At 50.0% G+C, this 24,659-nt stretch overlaps 1 protein-coding gene across 1 annotated transcript in view; it reads left to right on the forward strand.

Moving 5' to 3' along the window:
• LOC149970075 (lysine-specific demethylase RSBN1L-like) overlaps nt 1-24,659 on the forward strand; it is an 87,536-nt gene that overhangs the window by 8,447 nt on the left and 54,430 nt on the right. The window contains exons 2-3 of the mRNA XM_090228664.1: nt 1,276-1,371; nt 19,299-20,050. Coding sequence (XP_090084790.1) covers nt 1,276-1,371; nt 19,299-20,050 — 848 coding nt within the window. The remainder of the gene's footprint in view (nt 1-1,275; nt 1,372-19,298; nt 20,051-24,659) is intronic.

Raw genomic sequence — 24,659 nt, forward strand, 5'->3', positions numbered from 1 at the left:
CACTGTAAGGTCTACTACACCTGTTGTATTCAGCAGTTCACTGTAAGGTCTACTACACCTGTTGTATTCAGCATTTCACTGTGAGGTCTACTACACCACTATTGAACTATCTATCAGTCTTATGGCCTGGGGGAAGAAGCTGTTCAGGGTGAACTATTTATCAGTCTTATGGCCTGGGGGAAGAAGCTGTTCAGGGTGAACTATTTATCAGTCTTATGGCCTGGGGGAAGAAGCTGTTCAGGGTCCTGTTGGTTTCAGACTTGCTGCCGTCTTGGGGAAGCATGTATAGTTCCCTCACGGTAACTTGTCTCTTCAGTTCCTCTGAGTGTTTGACTGTAGATGTGATGATGACGGGTACGGTGTCATTACTGACTTACTGTGATGGGTTACTACTATTTCTGCCTTTTTGTCTTTTTAATTGGATTTTACCTTGCTGTTTCGGGGCCCTTTTCTCCACTGAGCTTCTCACCTACGACGAGTTCATAAATGGCCCAGATTATAATACTTTTCATATAATACTATTTTGATCATGTTCATTGCAGTTTGACATTTTACTGCAGTTTCTGTCAATTGGCATTAATACTTTTCGACCTGCCGTTTGTGAAACTGTCCAATAATGACGAGCTGATAATCATGCTAGCTACCGATCAAGTAGTCATCAGAGTGATACCACTAATTACGTTGTCCTGTGTGTTTTTAACAGCTGAAAATCTTAAGGGATCGCATTTCAGCGACATCCTTAAATTGCTTTCCACAGATGTCAGCGATGGCCTGTCTTGTAAAAAAGTCTGTCTGTCTTTGTGTGATCCTGTCGTCCTTCAGACTGGAAAGCAGTTGGGAATCAGTAAATTACAGAGTCAGCGTGTCTGTCTTTGTGAGAACCTGTCGTCCTTCAGACTGGAAAGCAGTTGGGAATCAGTAAATTACAGATTTAGCGTGTCTGTCTTTGTGAGAACCTGTCGTCCTTCAGACTGGAAAGCAGTTGGGAATCAGTAAATTACAGAGTCAGTCTGCATCCCAAATGACACCCTATACCCTGCATTACTCTAGACCAGGGCCATTAGGGAATAGGGTTCCATATGTAGGGGATAGGGTGCCATTGCTGCATTACTCTTGACCAGGGCCATTAGGGAATAGGGTGCCATTCTCATTTAGGATGCAGGCTAAATTTCTGTGGAGAGTGAGTCTTTCTTTGTATCTACTGTACCTGCCCCTCTCCTGAAATGACCCTCAAGGCCTCACCCTAACTTCTCTCTGTCCTCCCCTCTCTTTCAGACCACACCAGTAAGGACAAGACGAAGAAGCAGAAGAAACACAAAGTGATGAATGAGATCAAGAGGGAGAACGGAGAGGTGAAGCTCCTTCAGAAAGGTATGTTGATAATGATGTGACATGGTTGTTTCAAATGGTCCCTGTTTAGTGTACCACTGTTGACCATTCACCCTGGTCCCTGTCTATTGTTGACCATTCACCCTGGTCCCTGTCTGTCTGTTGACCATTCATCCTGGTCCCTGTCTACTGTTGACCATTCACCCTGGTCCCTGTTTAGTGTACCACTGTTGACCATTCACCCTGGTCCCTGTCTATTGTTGACCATTCACCCTGGTCCCTGTCTACTGTTGACCATTCACCCTGGTCCCTGTCTATTGTTGACCATTCACCCTGGTCCCTGTCTACTGTTGACCATTCACCCTGGTCCCTGTCTGTCTACTGTTGACCAGTCACCCTGGTCCCTGTCTACTGTTGACCAGTCACCCTGGTCCCTGTCAACTGTTGACCAGTCACCCTGGTCCCTGTCTACTGTTGACCAGTCACCCTGGTCCCTGTCTACTGTTGACCAGTCACCCTGGTCCCTGTCTACTGTTGACCAGTCACCCTGGTCCCTGTCTACTGTTGACCAGTCACCCTGGTCCCTGTCTACTGTTGACCAGTCACCCTGGTCCCTGTCTACTGTTGACCATTCACCCTGGTCCCTGTCTACTGTTGACCATTCACCCTGGTCCCTGTCTAGGTGTTGACCATTCACCCTGGTCCCTGTCTAGGTGTTGACCATTCACCCTGGTCCCTGTCTAGGTGTTGACCATTCACCCTGGTCCCTGTCTAGGTGTTGACCATTCACCCTGGTCCCTGTCTAGGTGTTGACCATTCACCCTGGTCCCTGTCTAGGTGTTGACCATTCACCCTGGTCCCTGTCTAGGTGTTGACCATTCACCCTGGTCCCTGTCTAGGTGTTGACCATTCACCCTGGTCCCTGTCTAGGTGTTGACCATTCACCCTGGTCCCTGTCTAGGTGTTGACCATGCACCCTGGTCCCTGTCTAGGTGTTGACCATTCACCCTGGTCCCTGTCTAGGTGTTGACCATTCACCCTGGTCCCTGTTTAGTGTACCACTGTTGACCATTCACCCTGGTCCCTGTTTAGTGTACCACTGTTGACCATTCACCCTGGTCCCTGTCTAGTGTACCACTGTTGACCATTCACCCTGGTCCCTGTCTAGTGTACCACTGTTGACCATTCACCCTGGTCCCTGTCTAGGTGTTGACCATTCACCCTGGTCCCTGTCTACTGTTGACCATTCACCCTGGTCCCTGTTTAGTGTACCACTGTTGACCATTCACCCTGGTCCCTGTCTAGGTGTTGACCATTCACCCTGGTCCCTGTCTAGGTGTTGACCATTCACCCTGGTCCCTGTCTAGGTGTTGACCATTCACCCTGTCTAGTGTACTACTGTTGACCAGGGCTCAGTATAGAGAGTAGCTACATTCATTGTTTCCTCCTTACTGTTGTACAGGCAGGTTGCCTCCCCTAGAGCATCAGAACTGGAAACTGGTTAGGGACAGGAGTTTTACTTTACCTCGTCACCTGACCAGGATAACTCCAGACCCGAGTTAGCCGTATAACCAGGACCCAGAGTGGCAGGGCTGTAACCAGGGCCCAGAGTGGCAGGGCTGTAACCAGGGCCCAGAGTGGCAGGGCTGTAACCAGGGCCCAGAGTGGCAGGGCTGTAACCAGGGCCCAGAGTGGCAGGGCTGTAACCAGGGCCCAGTGTGGCAGGGCTGTAACCAGGGCCCAGTGTGGCAGGGCTGTAACCAGGGCCCAGAGTGGCAGGGCTGTAACCAGGGCCCAGAGTGGCAGGGCTGTAACCAGGGCCCAGAGTGGCAGGGCTGTAACCAGGGCCCAGAGTGGCAGGGCTGTAACCAGGGCCCAGAGTGGCAGGGCTGTAACCAGGGCCCAGAGTGGCAGGGCTAGGCTATAACCAGGGCCCAGAGTGGCAGGGCTGTAACCAGGGCCGTAACCAGGGCCCAGAGTGGCAGGGCTAGGCTAGAACCAGGGTCCAGAGTGGCAGGGCAGGGCTGTAACCAGGGCCCAGAGTGGCAGGACAGGGCTGTAACCAGGGCCCAGAGTGGCAGGACAGGGCTGTAACCAGGGCCCAGAGTGGCAGGACAGGGCTGTAACCAGGGCCCAGAGTGGCAGGACAGGGCTGTAACCAGGGCCCAGAGTGGCAGGACAGGGCTGTAACCAGGGCCCAGAGTGGCAGGGCTGGGCTAGAACCAGGGCCCAGAGTGGCATGGCTGGGCTAGAACCAAGGCCCAGAGTGGCAGGGCTGGGCTGTAACCAGGGCGCAGAGTGGCAGGGCTAGGCTAGAACCAGGGCGCAGAGTGGCAGGGCTAGGCTAGAACCAGGGCGCAGAGTGGCAGGGCTGGGCTGTAACCAGGACCCAGAGTTGCAGGACTAGGCTAGAACCAGGGCCCAGAGTGGCAGGACAGGGCTAGAACCAGGGCCCAGAGTGGCAGGACAGGGCTGTAACCAGGGCCCAGAGTGGCAGGGCTAGGCTGTAACCAGGGCCCAGAGTGGCAGGACAGGGCTAGAACCAGGGTCCAAAATACTCAGCCTGTGACTAAAGCCTTTAACTGGAACAGCTGCTGAAGCGATGGTAGAGTTGGCTGATCCCTAATGGCACGCTATTCCCTTTATAGTGCTTCTGACCAGGGTAGTGCACTATATAGGGAATAGGGTGCTATTTGGGAGGGAGGGGCCCTGAGAGTAGGCTGTGTTCACTAGTTGGTTCAGTCACACAAACAGACTCCTGTTCTCCGATTCAGAGTTTAGCTGAGACAGATGGCTGTCTTATGATTCCCCCTCTATCTCTCTCTCCATCTGTCTCGGTCTCCCTCTCGCTCTCTCTCCATCTCTATCCCTCTCTCTCCATCTCTCTCGGTCTCTCTCTCCATCTCTCTCTCTCTCGGTCTCTCTCTCCATCTCTCTCTCTCTCGGTCTCTCTCTCTCTCTTCTCTTCCCCTCCCATGTGAATCAACGTATGTTTTGGACACATTTAGCCCACTGTGAGCCAGCCTAAGCTATTCATATCTGATGTTGTCCTATATATCTGTGACAAAGACTGGCCTAAGTGCTGCCAAATTATTCATAGTTGTGTAATAGCAATAATGATGTGATAATTGTGCTATATTATCAGTGGTAGCTGCATCTGTCTTTTAACTAGCAGCGTGCCCTCTCCTCAACCTGCTTTTAAATAGGCTGTAATGCCTGGTGTGGTGGGAATGAACTGCCAAGACCCTGCTGCCATTTTCCTGACCTTACACAATGCCCATGACATGATCCAGCGAGTCTGGCAGCGTGCCGGGCAGCGTGCCGGGCAGCCAGAGTTTTATTTATTTAGACTGTTAGAGTGGCTTCCCATGTCTGTAAAACGATCGCTCAATGTCCAGACAGTTAGTCAGTCAGGCAGCCAGTCAGTGGTGTAGTCAGAGGGAAGCCTCCCAGCCACTCAGCGGGTGGTGGAGTCAGAGGGAAGCCTCCCAGCGGGTGGTGGAGTCAGAGGGAAGCCTCCCAGCCAGTCAGTCAGAGGGAAGCCTCCCAGCCAGTCAGTCAGAGGGAAGCCTCCCAGCCAGTCAGTCAGAGGGAAGCCTCCCAGCCAGTCAGTCAGAGGGAAGCCTCCCAGCCAGTCAGTCAGAGGGAAGCCTCCCAGCCAGTCAGTCAGAGGGAAGCCTCCCAGCGGGTGGTGGAGTCGAGAGGGAAGCCTCCCAGCGGGTGGTGGAGTCAGGAGGGAAGCCTCCCAGCCAGTCAGTCAGTGGTGGAGTCAGAGGGAAGCCTCCCAGCCAGTCAGTCAGAGGGAAGCCTCCCAGCGGGTGGTGGAGTCAGAGGGAAGCCTCCCAGCGGGTGGTGGAGTCAGAGGGAAGCCTCCCAGCGGGTGGTGGAGTCAGGAGGGAAGCCTCCCAGCCAGTCAGTCAGTGGTGGAGTCAGAGGGAAGCCTCCCAGCCAGTCAGTCAGTGGTGGAGTCAGAGGGAAGCCTCCCAGCCAGTCAGTCAGTGGTGGAGTCAGAGGGAAGCCTCCCAGCGGGTGGTGGAGTCAGAGGGAAGCCTCCCAGCCAGTCAGCCGGTGGTGGAGTCAGAGGGAAGCCTCCCAGCGGGTGGTGGAGTCAGAGGGAAGCCTCCCAGCCAGTCAGTCAGAGGGAAGCCTCCCAGCCAGTCAGTCAGAGGGAAGCCTCCCAGCCAGTCAGTCAGAGGGAAGCCTCCCAGCCAGTCAGTCGGTGGTGGAGTCAGAGGGAAGCCTCCCAGCCACTCAGCCGGTGTTGTGTTAATGTGACGTGAGGCTGACAGAGCAGAGGGCTGTATCAGTTTACTCTGCTGCTATTTATACCTGTCTGTCCTTCAGCCATACCAGTGTACCAATATGTACACACACCCAACATTGTATGCGTGTATGCACATTCAAAAGTCAACAGATGAATTTGTGGTGTGTGTGTTAGCAGAGGGCACTGTGCATTACTCCGGTTAACATGCTGAAAGAGGTAGCCAGTATATTGTTGGCTGTGCTCAATCATTTGCACCGTTGGACAGACCTGTGCACAGTCCTAACACTATGACTGGTGGTCTGCTTAGTACAGTGGCTCTGACCCCTCTTTCTGTGTGTGTCTGACTGATCATAATGCTGTACCCCAGCCCCCTCTATCAATATGACCACTACACTGACTGTGTGTGTGTGTCTGACTGCTCATAATGCTGTACCCCAGCCCCCTCTATCAATATGACCACTACACTGACTGTGTGTGTGTGTTTGTGTCTGACTGTTCTTAATGCTGTACCCCAGCCCCCTCTATCAATATGACCACTACACTGACTGTGTGTGTGTCTGACTGCTCTTAATGCTGTACCCCAGCCCCCTCTATCAATATGACCACTACACTGACTGTGTGTGTGTGTGTCTGACTGCTCTTAATGCTGTACCCCAGCCCCCTCTATCAATATGACCACTACACTGACTGTGTGTGTGTGTGTGACTGCTCTTAATGCTCTACCCCAGCCCCCTCTATCAATATGACCACTAAACTGACTGTGTGTGTGTCTGACTGCTCTTAATGCTGTACCCCAGCCCCCTCTATCAATATGACCACTACACTGACTGTGTGTGTGTGTGTCTGACTGCTCTTAATGCTGTACCCCAGCCCCCTCTATCAATATGACCACTACACTGACTGTGTGTGTGTGTGTGACTGCTCTTAATGCTCTACCCCAGCCCCCTCTATCAATATGACCACTACACTGACTGTGTGTGTGTGTGTGACTGCTCTTAATGCTCTACCCCAGCCCCCTCTATCAATATGACCACTAAACTGACTGTGTGTGTGTCTGACTGCTCTTAATGCTGTACTCCAGCCTCCTCTATCAATATGACCACTACACTGACTGTGTGTCGGGCAGAGCCTCTCAGCACAACTCCAGTCTGCTGTAAAGGTCATGGCTCTACACCCCAGCTGAGGACTAACAGTGAGGAGCTTGACTATCCAGCAAGGCAACACAGACTCAGATTTCCCTCTTTTGCCCCTTGTGTACACACACACACACACACACACACACACACATATATATAGAAAATAGTTGGGCGAGTTGCTGAAGTGTTTTTTCGGGCCACCTACACTATGTTCAAAAGTTTAAAAAAAGATGAGGTATGTAGAAAATGTAATGGATATATATATTTTTAAATAAGATCATATTTGTGAACTAACAATCACCAAAATAAAAGCTAGACAGTCAGGGAGAATCTCCAATTTTAAAAATGGTGCTTTCAGGAGTGTGTTTGTCAAGGCATGGTGCCCTCCGTGATGTTTGAGTCACTCAGACAGCAGAATCCACGGCAGAATGTGTAGGATAGTGAGTATTAATTTTCATAGTGTGGTGACTACTACTACTACTACTACTACTACTACTACTACTACTACGGCACTGCAGTGTCACTGAGCCTGGTCTCTGTGTGAGAGGCTGAGCTGGGAGTCTCAGGCCTGTGTCTGTCTCTCTGACTGGGGACAGGAAACGGAGCAGGCTGCCCTTCCTGTGTGGTGCTGATCAGTCCTAGCACGAGGGAGACCTAGGAGGGAGCCTCTGCTAATACCACCTAGCAGTCTTCGGTACAGTCACTATATATTATGTAGTGTGTTTAGATATGTTATGTAGTGTGTTTAGATATGTTATGTTATGTAGTGTGTTTAGATATGTTATGTTATGTAGTGTGTTTAGATATGTTATGTAGTGTGTTTAGATATGTTATGTAGTGTGTTTATTAGATATGTTATGTAGTGTGTTTAGATATGTTATGTAGTGTGTTTATTAGATATGTTATGTAGTGTGGTTATATATGTTATGTAGTGTGGTTATATATGTTATGTAGTGTGTTTATATATGTAATGTAGTGTGTTTAGATATGTTATGTAGTGTGTTTAGATATGTTATGTAGTGTGTTTAGATATGTTATGTAGTGTGTTTAGATATGTTATGTAGTGTGTTTAGATATGTTATGTAGTGTGTTTAGATATGTTATGTAGTGTGTTTAGATATGTTATGTAGTGTGTTTAGATATGTTATGTAGTGTGTTTAGATATGTTATGTAGTGTGTTTTAGATATGTTATGTAGTGTGTTTTAGATATGTTATGTAGTGTGTTTAGATATGTTATGTAGTGTGTTTAGATATGTTATGTAGTGTGTTTAGATATGTTATGTAGTGTGTTTAGATATGTTATGTAGTGTGTTTAGATATGTTATGTAGTGTGGTTTAGATATGTTATGTAGTGTGTTTAGATATGTTATGTAGTGTGTTTAGATATGTTATGTAGTGTGTTTTAAGATGGAAATGTGAGTAGAAAGGACAGGATTCCAGGTCCACCCGGCGCTGTCTCATCCAGGACTCATTCCACCCGGCGCTGTCTCATCCAGGACTCACTCCACCCTCTGTAGCGCACTACCCTCTGTAGAGCACTACCCTCTGTAGCGCACTACCCTCTGTAGAGCACTACCCTCTGTAGAGCCTTGCGTTTGGATTGGCAAGCTGTTGCCACACCAGGCGGTGATCCAGCCAGCCAAGATGCTCTCTGTGGTGCAGCTGTAGAACTTGTTGAGGACCTGTGCCAAATCTTTTCAGCCTCTGTTGTCGTGCCTTCTTCACGACTGGGTTGGTGTGTGAGGACCATGATAATTCCTTAGTGATGTGGACACAGAAGAAATTGAAGTTCTCGACCCACTCCACTCCCGTCGATGAGAATGGGGGCGTCCTCCCTATAGGCTGTCTCATCGGTGTTCTGGCCTTCCACCGTCGTGTCGTCAGCAAATGTTATGGTGTTGGAGTCGTGGGTGAACAGGGAGTACAGGAGGGGTCTCAGTACGCACCACTGAGAGCCCCGTGTGTTGAGGATCAGCGTATTACTCAACAGGCGGTGCTCTGTGTCATGGCGGAGAAAGAGAAGTAGGATTAAAAGGAAAAAACAACAATTGGAAATCAATAGGAAAAACATGGCTGCTTTAGTGTAATGGTCACACTGAGCTTTGAGGATGTTTGTCATCAACTGTGTGTCTGTGTTTTAAGGGCCTATATTACCCAGAGACCACTAGACAGACAGACTGTCAGCATGTCACCACTAGACAGACAGACGGTGTCAGTCTGGTAATCATCCAGGGATGTTTGCGTTCAGCAGTCAAGCCCAGGCTGTGACAACACAGCTAATTGACTTCCTCTTCTTCACCCCCACCACTGATTTTACATTTTACTGTGGATTTTGGAACACACACACTGTCAGTTCCATTCATGTGGCTTTTAGGGTGTTGATCAATTTCTGCCATTTTGGAACGATTTCAGTGGCATTGTTTGGTGCTCTGTCAAATGCTGCTTCAGCTGTGCAGGGGGAAACTGATGCTGTGCAGGGGGAAACTGATACTGTGTAGATGCTGTGCAGAGGGGAAACTGATGCTGTGTAGATGCTGTGCAGAGGGAAACTGATGCTGTGTAGATTCTGTGCAGGGGGAAACTGATGCTGTGCAGGGGGAAACTGATGCTGTGCAGGGGGAAACTGATTCTGTGCAGGGGGAAACTGATGCTGTGCAGGGGGAAACTGATGCTGTGCAGGGGGAAACTGATGCTGTGCAGGGGGAAACTGATGCTGTGCAGGGGGAAACTGATGCTGTGCAGATGCTGTGCAGGGGGAAACTGATGCTGTGTAGATGCAGTGCAGGGGGAAACTGATGCTGTGTAGATGCTGTGCAGGGGGAAACTGATGCTGTGTAGATGCAGTGCAGGGGGAAACTGATGCTGTGTAGATGCAGTGCAGGGGGAAACTGATGCTGTGTAGATGCTGTGCAGGGGGAAACTGATGCTGTGTAGATGCTGTGCAGGGGGAAACTGATGCTGTGCAGGGGGAAACTGATGCAGTGCAGGGGGAAACTGATGCTGTGCAGATGCTGTGCAGGGGGAAACTGATGCTGTGTAGATGCAGTGCAGGGGGAAACTGATGCTGTGTAGATGCTGTGCAGGGGGAAACTGATGCTGTGTAGATGCTGTGCAGGGGGAAACTGATGCTGTGCAGGGGGAAACTGATGCTGTGTAGATGCAGTGCAGGGGGAAACTGATGCTGTGTAGATGCTGTGCAGGGGGAAACTGATGCTGTGTAGATGCTGTGCAGGGGGAAACTGATGCTGTGCAGGGGGAAACTGATGCTGTGCAGATGCTGTGCAGGGGGAAACTGATGCTGTGTAGATGCAGTGCAGGGGGAAACTGATGCTGTGTAGATGCTGTGCAGGGGGAAACTGATGCTGTGTAGATGCTGTGCAGGGGGAAACTGATGCTGTGCAGGGGGAAACTGATGCTGTGTAGATGCAGTGCAGGGGGAAACTGATGCTGTGTAGATGCTGTGCAGGGGGAAACTGATGCTGTGTAGATGCTGTGCAGGGGGAAACTGATGCTGTGCAGGGTGGAACTGATGCTGTGTAGATGCTGTGCAGGGGGAAACTGTTCTCGATGTCATGCACCTCTCCTCAGGAATTAATTATGTTTGAACAAAACTGTACACCTTGAGCAAATATTTAGCACTTGCTTTGTGTGCATACAAAATGAATCTATCATATTCCTACACTTCCTGCAGGCTTTTCCAGTTGACTATCGGTCTCTCTCTGTGCTTATAACTGGTGTTTTGGGTGCAGGCAGATTGGCCTAGATAACTAGACGATGCACTGTGACACTGGAGGTTTGTTTGTATGCACAGCAAGCTCAGTCTCTGTAATACGTAGTCTGAGCGTCAGCTTGTCCTAGATTAGGTCATCAGCGGCCTGTTAGTGAGGAGCTAGCAGCCTCTCCAGACTGTAAAGATACTGAGCCGTGGTGTAGTACTGGGAGCTGCTGGGGGGGAAACCCAGAGCATTCTAGCTACTGCTCTCCCAGTCTACTAGGAGTCACATTAAACCCTCTCTCTCTCTCCCATTCTGTTTCTGTTTGTCTCTGTTTTACACTATTTGTACTGTTTGTTTCATAACATTTAGTGGATTATACACTTTAGGGGCTGGTTGTATGTCCTCTCCAGCTGTGAGGCACATGCTCTCTGTGTGTACTGGCAGGGTGTTTCCTGTCATTGAAATCCTTGGGCCTGAAGTCCCACAATCTGTTTTTGAGATGGAAAAACGCTTTTCAGTGTGAATTTAAAACTGAAACCCGTCACAAAGTATGAAGAAATTATAATGGACCCTTAATGTTTTTATTATATAATCTTTGAGAACGAACATCGCCAAAATAAAAGCTAGACGGTCAGGGAGAATAGAAAATGTTAAAAACTATGAATTTAGCAGTATTGATTTTCTGTTTGAGCAAAACAAACAAAGCATTTGCCATGGAGAAATGTATAGAATTGCAGGAAATTGTCTTAAAGATGCTTTAAAAAAACCATAACCAAATCTACATCGTCAAGATAAGGGCCTCTAAAATTCAGCAGCTCCGCCCGTTGCCACGCCCACCACCTAAGCCCCGTTTTGGTAAACTCTGACTGTCTGTTTAGACACATCTGACCTCTGTCTCACACACGGATCATGGTTTGAATAACTGTCTGGCCTGCTGTCCTACTGGTAAAATGGTAGAGTGGAGAGAGGGGTGGGGGTGGAGGAGCTAGAGCTCTCTGGATTAACAGCATCACAGTATAATACACTGCCTCACTCACTCGGTTTTTCTCCTGCTCCCCCCTCTCTCCTTCTCTACCCCGCATACTTGCTCGCTCTCTGTGTCGCTCGCGCTCTCTGTGTCGCTCGCGCTCTCTGTGTCTCTCTCGCTCGCTCTCTGTGTCGCTCGCGCTCTGTGTCTCGCTCGCTCGCTCTGTCGCTCTCTCGCTCTCTCTCTGTCGCTCTCTCGCTCTCTCTCTGTCGCTCTCGCTCTCTCTGTGTCTCTCTCGCTCTCTCTGTCGCTCTCTCTCCCTCTCGCTCTCTCTGTGTCTCTCTCGCGCTCTCTCTGTGTGTGTGTGTGTGTATCCTGTCATATGGTGGTGAACGTGCTCCAGAGGCGTGTGTGTTGGTGCTATAGTGAAGCAGCAGCTCCTCTGAACCAGGCCATGTCACTGTAGCAGGCTCCCCTGTTCTGACAGCCATGTGCTCCTAGCTACACCATCCTGCCATATATGCACACGCATCACGCGTGAGCAACACGCGTACCAGAATAACCACAGGCTCGGACTAGTCGCTACCATGTATACAAATCTACTGGTAACTGCCAAAATAAAGGAAACACTTGAGTAAATGAGGGATGGAAAGTATATTGAAAGCAGGTGCTTCCATACAGGTGTGGAATTAACATCCCATGGTGCTTAGGGTCATGTTTAAAAGTGCTGTCCAGGCCCAGTCGCCTGTTATTTTGACTACCGTGGATAGAAGAAGAGATCTCTGGGACTCTGAAAGAGGGGTGATTTGTTGGGGCTCGTTCGGCAGGAGCTTCAGTGACGAACGCTGCTCAACTTGCTGACTTTTCACCATATTCCCCTGCCGTCTGTCACCATATTCCCCTGCCGTCTGTCACCATATTCCCCTGCCGTCTGTCACCATATTCCCCTGCCGTCTGTCACCATATTCCCCTGTCGTCTGTCACCATATTCCCCTGTCGTCTGTCACCATATTCCCCTGCAGTCTGTCACCATATTCCCCTGCAGTCTGTCACCATATTCCCCTGCCGTCTGTCACCATATTCCCCTGCCGTCTGTCACCATATTCCCCTGCCGTCTGTCACCATATTCCCCTGCCGTCTGTCACCATATTCCCCTGCAGTCTGTCACCATATTCCCCTGCAGTCTGTCACCATATTCCCCTGCAGTCTGTCCCCATATTCCCCTGCCGTCTGTCCCCATATTCCCCTGCCGTCTGTCCCCATATTCCCCTGCCGTCTGTCCCCATATTCCCCTGCCGTCTGTCACCATATTCCCCTGCCGTCTGTCACCATATTCCCCTGCCGTCTGTCACCATATTCCCCTGCCGTCTGTCACCAGATCTAACGTTTCACCATATTCCCCTGCCATCTGTCACCATATTCCCCTGCCGTCTGTCACCATATTCCCCTGCCGTCTGTCACCATATTCCCCTGCCGTCTGTCACCATATTCCCCTGCCGTCTGTCACCATATTCCCCTGCCGTCTGTCACCATATTCCCCTGCCGTCTGTCACCATATTCCCCTGCCGTCTGTCACCATATTCCCCTGCCGTCTGTCACCATATTCCCCTGCCGTCTGTCACCATATTCCCCTGCCGTCTGTCACCATATTCCCCTGCCGCCTGTCACCATATTCCCCTGCCGCCTGTCACCATATTCCCCTGCCGTCTGTCACCATATTCCCCTGCCGCCTGTCACCATATTCCCCTGCCGCCTGTCACCATATTCCCCTGCCGTCTGTCACCATATTCCCCTGCCGTCTGTCACCATATTCCCCTGCCGTCTGTCACCATATTCCCCTGCCGTCTGTCACCATATTCCCCTGCCGTCTGTCACCATATTCCCCTGCCGTCTGTCACCATATTCCCCTGCCGTCTGTCACCATATTCCCCTGCCTTCTGTCATCATATTCCCCTGCCTTCTGTCATCATATTCCCCTGCCGTCTGTCACCATATTCCCCTGCCGTCTGTCACCAGATCTAACGTTTCACCATATTCCCCTGCCGTCTGTCACCAGATCTAACGTTTCACCATATTCCTCTGCCGTCTGTCACCATATTCCCCTGCCGTCTGTCACCATATTCCCCTGCCGTCTGTCACCATATTCCCCTGCCGTCTGTCACCATATTCCCCTGCCGTCTGTCACCAGATCTAACGTTTCTCCATATTTCCCTGCCGTCTGTCACCATATTCCCCTGCCGTCTGTCACCAGATCTGACGTTCCACCGTATTCCAGTCACCACATCTCAACCCAGTTCATCACTTACGGGAGATTCTGAAGCGATGACTGAGACAGCGTTTTCCACCTCCATCAACAAAACAGCAAATGATGTAATGTTTGGTTCCAGCCCCTTGTAGAATCTATGCCAAGGCACATTGACGCTGTTCTGGCGGCTCGTGGTGGCCCAGTGCCCTTTGACATACAATGTTGGTGTTTCCTTTATTTTGGCAGTTACCTGTATACCTACGTATCATGCTGTTGTTGTACTATTATTATGCCACAGAGGAGTGGGAGACAGTGGGCTTTGAAATGTGTCTGTGAATGTTTGGGCGTGGCAGGGTGTCTGTGACGGATCAGACAACCAACCGCAGGACTTTAGCTGTGCTGTCTACTTTAAAGAGCAGTCGAGCTGGATCTTATGGCTGGGTGGTTTTGTTGATGTGTGTAGTGGAGAAGTCTAAATTCTATATATATATTTTTAAAAAACTAACATTTTATTTCACCTTTTTAATTTAACCAGGAAAGCTAGTTGAGAACAAGTTCTCATTTACAACTGCGACCTGGCCAAGATATATTGTGATTTAATGTTAAACATATTGCTCACAATATGTCTGCTGTGGAGAGACGAGAAAATGAGTCATCAGTCATGGAAATGGTGCTGAAAACATGTTGACTCACTATTTAAAAAGGAGAATGAGCTCTACGATGAAAAATACCGCTTTTTCTTATTTTTTTACAAATCGATACTTGGAGTCAAAGTATCTATATAATGTCGTCCATATCGCAATATGTAACTATCAATAAAAACCTTTTTTTATTTTTTAAATATTTTTAAAATATATTTTTTACCATCACAAGTTCTGCTGTGTGGACTTTGACAGCCGGTAACATTTTCACTCTAATCCTCAGTGTTTTAATATTTTGTTCCATGTTTTTGTTCTTTTTTCCAGTCATAACCTTGATGTATTTTCTGAAAAGCAGCCACTAATTATTTACATTTTAAATATTAACAGAGATTTTTTATTATATTTAACTTGGCAAATCAGTTAAGAACAAATTCTTATTTCCAATGAGGCCTCCACCGTCCGAACCCGGACGACGCTGGGACTCCTATGGGACTCCTATGGGACTCCTATGGGACTCCGATGGGACTCCGATGGGACTCCGATGGGACCCCTATGGGACCCCTATGGGACCCCTATGGGACTCCTATGGGACCCCTATGGGACTCCTATGGGACCCCTATGGGACTCCGATGGGACCCCTATGGGACCCCTATGGGACTCCTATGGGACTCCTATGGGACCCCTATGGGACCCCTATGGGACTCCTATGGGACCCCTATGGGACCCCTATGGGACTCCTATGGGACCCCTATGGGACCCCTATGGGACTCCTATGGGACTCCGATGGGACTCCTATGGGACCCCTATGGGACTCCGATGGGACTCCTATGGGACCCCTATGGGACCCCTATGGGACTCCTATGGGACCCCTATGGGACCCCTATGGGACTCCTATGGGACTCCTATGGGACCCCTATGGGACTCCCAATCAAATCAAACCTAATGAAAATAACATAATTAAAGAGCAGCAGTAAAATAACAATTAGCCTGGTTCCTCTCTAGGTTTCTTCCTATGTTCTGGCCTTTCTAGGGAGTTTTTCCCTAGCCACCGTGCTTCTACACCTGCATTGCTTGCTGTTTGGGGTTTTAGGCTGGGTTTCTGTACAGCACTTTGAGATATCAGCTGATGTACGAAGGGCTTTATAAATAAATTTGATTTGATTTGAATAGCGAGGCTGTATACAGGGGGTACTGGTACACAGTCAATGTGCGGGGGCACCGGTTAGTCGAGGTAATATGTACATGTAGGTAGAGTTATTAAAGTGACTATGCATAGATAATAACAGAGAGTAGCAGCAGTGTAGAAGGGGGGGGGGGGGGGCAATGCAAATAGTCTGGGTAGCCATTTGATTAGATGTTCAGGAGTCTTCAGGCTTGGGGGTAGAAGCTGGTTAGTCTTGTACAGAGACTAAAGAGAGCAGAGCATGGAGATCACGTATCAGGCTGTTATTTTGGCTGCTCTTAAAGACCTGCTTCCCACAGGTAGCAGCAGGCAGGTAACAACGGGTCATTTGGCAGGTGATCTGAAAACGTTAGACAGTGCTCTGGTTCTGATGAGATGCCAAACGGCCCCGCCTACAGTGGCTCTGCCTCTGAATTGTTCTGTGTCCCAAATGGCACAATCTGGCCATGGTCAAAAGTAGTGCACTAAACAGGGACTATGGTGCCATTTGGGATGTATACTGCTTCCCAGTTCCACCCCCTGGACTGCTGTGGCTGCTTCCCAGTTCCACCCCCTGGACTGCTGTGGCTGCTTCCCAGTTCCACCCCCTGGACTGCTGTGGCTGCTTCCCAGTTCCACCCCCTGGACTGCTGTGGCTGCTTCCCAGTTCCACCCCCTGGACTGCCGCAGCTCTTCCCAGTTCTACCCCCTGGACTGCCGCGGCTGCTTCCCAGTTCCACCCCCTGGACTGCCGTGGCTGCTTCCCAGTTCCACCCCCTGGACTGCCGCAGCTCTTCCCAGTTCCACCCCCTGGACTGCCGCGGCTGCTTCCCAGTTCCACCCCCTGGACTGCTGCGGCTCTTCCCAGTTCCACCCCCTGGACTGCTGTGGCTGCTTCCCAGTTCCACCCCCTGGACTGCTGCGGCTCTTCCCAGTTCCACCCCCTGGACTGCTGCGGCTGCTTCCCAGTTCCACCCCCTGGACTGAATCCAGTTTATTACAGTTTTCTAACAGCGGTGTCCAAGCTCTCTGGTTACTGTAATTCAATCGTAATAATTACTACGTTGTCCTCTGTGTCTAATTATAAGCCCAGTTGTTTTGCTCCTTTTGGTTGGTAATATAATCATGCCACGTGTCAGTAGTCAGAGGAGTTGGCTGAAGCAGTGAGGCCTATAGCTGGGACCATGGTAATAATACAAGGCTAATGAAGGTCTTCATGTATTGATGGAAGTAGTTGTTCCTCAACCAGAGCCGCCTCTCTTCCTCCTCTCCTCTGCTCATTGATTCTCTAGATTCCAGACATGCTCTGGGTAGTAGTGCATCTCTCTCTCTAGATTCCAGACATGCTCTGGGTAGTAGTGCATCTCTCTCTCTCTAGATTCCAGACATGCTCTGGGTAGTAGTGCATCTATCTCTCTCTAGATTCCAGACATGCTCTGGGTAGTAGTGCATCTCTCTCTCTAGATTCCAGACATGCTCTGGGTAGTAGTGCATCTCTCTCTCTCTAGATTCCAGACATGCTCTGGGTAGTAGTGCATCTCTCTCTCTCTAGATTCCAGACATGCTCTGGGTAGTAGTGCATCTCTCTCTAGATTCCAGACATGCTCTGGGTAGTAGTGCATCTCTCTCTAGATTCCAGACATGCTCTGGGTAGTAGTGCATCTCTCTCTAGATTCCAGACATGCTCTGGGTATTAGTGCATCTCTCTCTCTCTAGATTCCAGACATGCTCTGGGTAGTAGAGGGTCTCTCTCTCTCTAGATTCCAGACATGCTCTGGGTAGTAGTGCATCTCTCTCTCTCTAGATTCCAGACATGCTCTGGGTAGTAGTGCATCTCTCTCTGGATTCCAGACATGCTCTGGGTAGTAGTGCATCTCTCTCTCTCTAGATTCCAGACATGCTCTGGGTAGTAGTGAATCTCTCTCTGGATTCCAGACATGCTCTGGGTAGTAGTGAATCTCTCTCTAGATTCCAGACATGCTCTGGGTAGTAGTGAATCTCTCTCTAGATTCCAGACATGCTCTGGGTAGTAGTGCATCTCTCTCTCTCTGGATTCCAGACATGCTCTGGGTAGTAGTGAATCTCTCTCTGGATTCCAGACATGCTCTGGGTAGTAGTGAATCTCTCTCTAGATTCCAGACATGCTCTGGGTAGTAGTGCATCTCTCTCTCTAGATTCCAGACATGCTCTGGGTAGTAGTGCATCTCTCTCTCTAGATTCCAGACATGCTCTGGGTAGTAGTGAATCTCTCTCTGGATTCCAGACATGCTCTGGGTAGTAGTGAATCTCTCTCTGGATTCCAGACATGCTCTGGGTAGTAGTGAATCTCTCTCTGGATTCCAGACATGCTCTGGGTAGTAGTGAATCTCTCTCTAGATTCCAGACATGCTCTGGGTAGTAGTGCATCTCTCTCTCTAGATTCCAGACATGCTCTGGGTAGTAGTGCATCTCTCTCTCTCTAGATTCCAGACATGCTCTGGGTAGTAGTGCATCTCTCTCTCTCTAGATTCCAGACATGCTCTGGGTAGTAGTGCATCTCTCTCTCTCTAGATTCCAGACATGCTCTGGGTAGTAGTGCATCTCTCTCTCTCTAGATTCCAGACATGCTCTGGGTAGTAGTGAATCTCTCTCTGGATTCCAGACATGCTCTGGGTAGTAGTGAATCTCTCTCTGGATTCCAGACATGCTCTGGGTAGTAGTGAATCTCTCTCTAGATTCCAGACATGCTCTGGGTAGTAGTGCATCTCTCTCTCTAGATTCCAGACATGCTCTGGGTAGTAGTGCATCTCTCTCTCTCTAGATTCCAGACATGCTCTGGGTAGTAGTGCATCTCTCTCTCTCTAGATTCCAGACATGCTCTGGGTAGTAGTGCATCTCTCTCTCTCTAGATTCCAGACATGCTCTGGGTAGTAGTGCATCTCTCTCTCTCTAGATTCCAGACATGCTCTGGGTAGTAGTGCATCTCTCTCTCTAGATTCCAGACATGCTCTGGGTAGTAGTGCATCTCTCTCTCTAGATTCCAGACATGCTCTGGGTAGTAGTGCATCTCTCTCTCTAGATTCCAGACATGCTCTGGGTAGTAGTGCATCTCTCTCTCTCTAGATTCCAGACATGCTCTGGGTAGTAGTGCATCTCTCTCTCTCTAGATTCCAGACATGCTCTGGGTAGTAGTGCATCTCTCTCTCTCTAGATTCCAGACATGCTCTGGGTAGTAGTGCATCTCTCTCTCTCTAGATTCCAGACATGCTCTGGGTAGTAGTGCATCTCTCTCTAGATTCCAGACATGCTCTGGGTAGTAGTGCATCTCTCTCTCTCTAGATTCCAGACATGCTCTGGGTAGTAGTGCATCTCTCTCTCTAGATTCCAGACATGCTCTGGGTAGTAGTGCATCTCTCTCTAGATTCCAGACATGCTCTGGGTAGTAGTGCATCTCTCTCTCTAGATTCCAGACATGCTCTGGGTAGTAGTGCATCTCTCTCTAGATTCCAGACATGCTCTGGGTAGTAGTGCATCTCTCTCTCTCTAGATTCCAGACATGCTCTGGGTAGTAGAGGGTCTCTCTCTCTCTAGATTCCAGACATGCTCTGGGTAGTAGTGAATCTGCATGCAGGTGTTCTTCACAGCTCTTTTATTAACACAATTTTTCCCCGTCTCTCCTCCCCTCTCTCTCTCTGCCCCCCCTCTCTCTCTCTCTGCCCCCCTCTCTCTCTCTCTGCCCCCCCCTCTCTCCCCTCCTCTCTCTCTGCCCCCCCCTCTCTCCTCCCCTCTCTCTGCCCCCCCCCCCCTCTCTCCCCTCCCTGCTCCCCCTCTCTCCTCCCCTCCTCTCTCTCTCTCTAGACAAGCAGAAACCCCAGATAAACTCAGAGGAGCTCCAGATTAAAAAGGTGAAGAAGAAGAAGAAGAAGAAACACAAAGAGAGTGAGAGGGAGAAGTGGAAACGTCCCAAGATGTACAGCAGGTCCAGCCAGACCGTGTGTGCTGGTCTCCTCTCTGAGCTCCATGCAGGCCTGGTCTCCAAACAACAGCCCCACCACCACCACGGCCACACAGAGTTCAAACCCCCGCTCCCCGTCCACCACCACCACACCTCCACCACCTCATCCATCAAACAGGAGAACTGCTACAGCCCCTCTCCAACTCTGTCCCTCTCCAAGCCCCTATGGAGCAGCAGCAATAGCAGTAGCATTAGTAGTTGGGACCCAGCTTCCCCCATGACATCCCCCCTCCAGATCCCCCAGCCACGGTGCCCCCAGCCTGGCTTTGAGAACCTGGAGTTCGCCCGCTTCATCCACGTAGAGGAACAACCCAACGGTGGAGCCCTGGTGGCACACGCCTACTGCAGCGAGCTCTCGGCCCTGTCTCCAGCGGAGATGCAGCAGTTCGCCCAGGAGTTTGTTACCCTAGCCTTCAGCGAGGACACGTCATCCCAGGCAGCTCACTACGTCATGGGCATCATCCACGGGGCAGCCTCCTACCTGCCAGACTTCCTGGACTACTTCTCCTGGAAGTTCCCCTCGTCGCCGGTCAAGATGGAGATCCTGGGGAAGAAGGATATAGAGACCACCACCATGCTCAACTTCCACAATCAGGTGAGGAGGCTGTTTGGTTGGTTTGTTTTAGTGCTGGCTGTATTTGTTACAGTATTTGATGCTAAATGTGACTATATTGTAATTGAACCATACCACCCTGCATCCCACTGCTGGCTTGCCACTGAAGATAAGTAGGGTCGGTCCTGGTCGGTCTGTGGATGGGAGACCAGATGCTGGAAGTGGTGTTGGAAGGCTAGTAGGAGGAACACTTTCCTCTGGGCTGAAAAATAATAATATCCCAATTCTCCAGGGCAGTGATTGGGGACAGTCACAGAGTGCTGTCTTTTTGATGGGATGTTAAATGGGTGTCACGACTCTCTGTGGTCACTAAAGATCCCGTGACACTTATCATAAGAGTAGGGGTATTAACCGTGGTGTCCTGGCTAAATTCCCAATCTGGCCCACATACCATCACGGTCACCTAGTCATCCCCAGTTTCCAATTGGCTCATTCTTCACCCCTGTAACTATTCCCCGGGTCGTTGATGTAAATGAGAAAATACAACCTGGATGGAAGTGTGTTCATCACTAATCACACTCTTCTTTGTTGAAGAAAAACAGTACAAGGTTGAGTTCTATCTAGAGAGATTTAGCTGAATGAATACAAGCCGTTGTGTACAGGACCAGTCAAAAGTTTGGACATACCTACTCATTCCAAGGTCTTTATTTTGTTTTTTACTATGTTCTACATTGTAGAATAATAGTGAAGACATCAAAACTATGAAATAACACATATGGAATCATGTAGTAACCAAAACAGTGTTAAACAAATCAAAATATATTTGAGATCCTTCGAAGTAGCCACCCTTTTGATGACAGCTTTGCACACTCTTGGCAAGAAAGCCCTTGAATGAGTAGGTGTGTCCAAACGTTTGACTGGTCCTGTATATCTGGAGTAGACTATCATCATAACACGGCCTTGGTTTTACAGAACTACAGACTACAGAAATAATAGGGCTCGTGTGAAATGAAATCCACTTCTGAATATTTTCGGGATATCTCTTAATGCTGAGCGGGCTGTAAGCTAAAGGCTCTAGTCCTGTTTGAAGGGGTTTGTTCTGTTTGAATGATTTGAAATGCTGCGTTACACACAGCCCCTTCCAAACCCCAGGCTATGCTGCTATCAGGGATATCCTCTCCCTCTGTGAGGCTGCCACTGGCAACCATCAGATCATTTTTCACCCTGCTTCTACTAAATCCAATATGGAGCCCTTGAATAGAGGCTTTCGAGGGCTTTGTCCCAATTGGCTCCCTATTTATTGCACTATTTTTGACCAGAGCTTTAATATAGGGAATAGGGTGCCATTTGGGATGCTGCCAAGGTAAAAAATGAGTTCTAATCAAATGCTAGTCTTTTCCCAGGCCTCTGTCTCTCTCTCGGAATGTTCTTTAACACGGAATAAAGAGCTGATTCTAGAACTTGGAAATATCGCTACGTTCTCTTGACATTTAGAACCCTGTGATGTAATACACTAATTGTAATTTAATCTAAAGCTGGGCAGCGGAGGGTGAACACTGGGTCTGGTTGTATATTGAGATCATCCTGCCTTCAGCTTGGTTCAGGAGCAGAGCTTGGCTGGTATTTTGGAAGTTATGACAGCCACCCTAGTATCCATGAGTTGGTTAGGACAACTGTCCCCCCCCAGCCACCCTAGTATCCATGAGTTGGTTAGGACAACTGTCCCCCCCCCCAGCCACCCTAGTATCCATGAGTTGGTTAGGACAACTGTCCTCCCCAGCCACCCTAGTATCCATGAGTTGGTTAGGACAACTGTCCCCCCCCAGCCACCCTAGTATCCATGAGTTGGTTAGGACAACTGTCCCCCCCCAGCCACCCTAGTATCCATGAGTTGGTTAGGACAACTGTCCCTCAGCCACCCTAGTATCCATGAGTTGGTTAGGACAACTGTCCCCCCCCAGCCACCCTAGTATCCATGAGTTGGTTAGGACAACTGTCCCCAGCCACCCTAGTATCCATGAGTTGGTTAGGACAACTGTCCCTCAGCCACCCTAGTATCCATGAGTTGGTTAGGACAACTGTCCCCCCCCAGCCACCCTAGTATCCATGAGTTGGTACAGCAGCATTAAGAAACTCACGGACTCTGAGTTAGCACTGACGGACCCCGCTGCCTGGTCTCCACTGACGGACCCCGCTGCCTGGTCTCCACTGACGGACCCCGCTGCCTGGTCTCCACTGACGGACCTCGCTGCCTGGTCTCCACTGACGGACCCCGCTGCCTGGTCTCCACTGACGGACCCCGCTGCCTGGTCTCCACTGACGGACCCCGCTGCCTGGTCTCCACTGACGGACCCCGCTGCCTGGTCTCCACTGACGGACCCCGCTGCCTGGTCTCCACTGACGGACCCCGCTGCCTGGTCTCCACTGACGGACCCCGCTGCCTGGTCTCCACTGACGGACCCCGCTGCCTGGTCTCCACTGACGGACCCCGCTGCCTGGTCTCCACTGACGGACACCGCTGCCTGGTCTCCACTGACGGACACCGCTGCCTGGTCTCCACTGACGGACACCGCTGCCTGGTCTCCACTGACGGACACCGCTGCCTGGTCTCCACTGACGGACACCGCTGCCTGGTCTCCACTGACGGACACCGCTGCCTGGTCTCCACTGACGGACCCCGATGCCTGGTCTCCACTGACGGACCCCGATGCCCGGTCTCCACTGACGGACCCCGATGCCCGGTCTCCACTGACGGACCCCGATGCCCGGTCTCCACTGACGGACCCCGATGCCTGGTCTCCACTCCACTGACGGACCCCGATGCCTGGTCTCCACTCCACTGACGGACCCCGATGCCTGGTCTCCACTCCACTGACGGACCCCGCTGCCTGGTCTCCACTCCACTGACGGACCCCGCTGCCTGGTCTCCACTGACGGACCCCGCTGCCTGGTCTCCCCTCCCAGTCCTCATAATAATTGTTCTGCAGCAGCTGATGTGCCAGAAACAATGTGGCCTAATCGGTTAAAGAGAGCTTCACCGAGGACTTGGGCCAGGTTTTTAAATGTTTTATTTAACCTTTATTTAACTAGGCAAGTCAGTTAAGAACAGATTCTTATTTTCAATAACAGTCTAGGAACAGTGGGTTAACTGCCTGTTCAGGGGCCGAACAACAGATTCTTATTTAAAAAAAATAAAAATAATAATTGTCAGCTCGGGGATTTGATCTTGCAACCTTTCGGTTTCTAGTCCAACGCTCTAACCACTAGGCTACGCTGCCGCCCCTACACTCTAACCACTAGGCTACCTGCCGCCCCTACACTCTAACCACTAGGCTACCTGCCGCCCCTACACTCTAACCACTAGGCTACCTGCCGCCCCTACACTCTAACCACTAGGCTACCTGCCGCCCCTACACTCTAACCACTAGGCTACACTCTAACCACTAGGCTACGCTGCCGCCCCTACACTCTAACCACTAGGCTACGCTGCCGCCCCTACACTCTAACCACTAGGCTACGCTGCCGCCCCTACACTCTAACCACTAGGCTACGCTGCCGCCCCTACACTCTAACCACTAGGCTACGCTGCCGCCCCTACACTCTAACCACTAGGCTACGCTGCCGCCCCTACACTCTAACCACTAGGCTACGCTGCCGCCCCTACACTCTAACCACTAGGCTACGCTGCCGCCCCTACACTCTAACCACTAGGCTACGCTGCCGCCCCTACACTCTAACCACTAGGCTACACTCTAACCACTAGGCTACACTCTAACCACTAGGCTACCTGCTGCAGTTGCATAAAACATAGTTATTCCTTACCTTTTAGTCAGTTACACAAAACATTTTGAAGGGATTTCCCCCCTTAAATTAAGTGTAAAATGTAAGGGTGCACATGAGGTCCCTGAAGTGCTTCATTCAGTATAGATATTAATGAACGCAGCATATGTGGAGGTGAATGTTGCTTTCCCCTGCCCTGGTTTCAGAAGGAAAACATCTGCCAGCTACTTAGCTAATCAATGGAAGATGCACAATCCATGGCTACAAAGCCTGCTGGTTAGCTAGCTAGCGTAAACTCACCCCATTCCGTACAAATGTGCGCAACCGCAACATTCAAACGAGGCTACAAAGAAAACTAATGGGATTGTAGCGACTGTGTTGACTTCAAAATTGGGGGCGTGAACTAGGTTTCTATTCAAGCGTTGATCGACATGGTAACGGCTCTATAGTATTGGACAAAAGTTGAAAAAACGGACCCTCCTTTACATCTTGACGTGTCATGTCGTAGCGTACAGCACGCATAAAGCAACTATTTCTGTCTTACAATCTCTCTCCACCAGGTGTAGCACTTCTATCATCCTTTAAAAACAAGAAATGGACAGTGACGGAGGTAAGGGGGATACCTGGTCATTTTTTTCGTCATCATAGCATGCGATCATCATTCTCAAAGCCGCTGTTAACTTCTAAGATCACTTTAGCCCCGCCCTAAAAACCCAATTCAAATTCGACACAAACCTTCCAATAGGTATGTAATGACACATTATATAAACTCTTTATAGTGTTTTATTTACATTTTAGAGGTGATAAGTTGACAGATCGAGTGGGGAAAAAAGCAGTTTTCCCACACATCTCCTCTCCTTCTCACGCATTA

This window comes from Oncorhynchus mykiss, unplaced genomic scaffold (assembly GCF_057628025.1).
Source record: "Oncorhynchus mykiss isolate SJ-2025 unplaced genomic scaffold, ASM5762802v1 scaffold96, whole genome shotgun sequence".
NCBI classification, from domain to species: domain Eukaryota; kingdom Metazoa; phylum Chordata; class Actinopteri; order Salmoniformes; family Salmonidae; genus Oncorhynchus; species Oncorhynchus mykiss.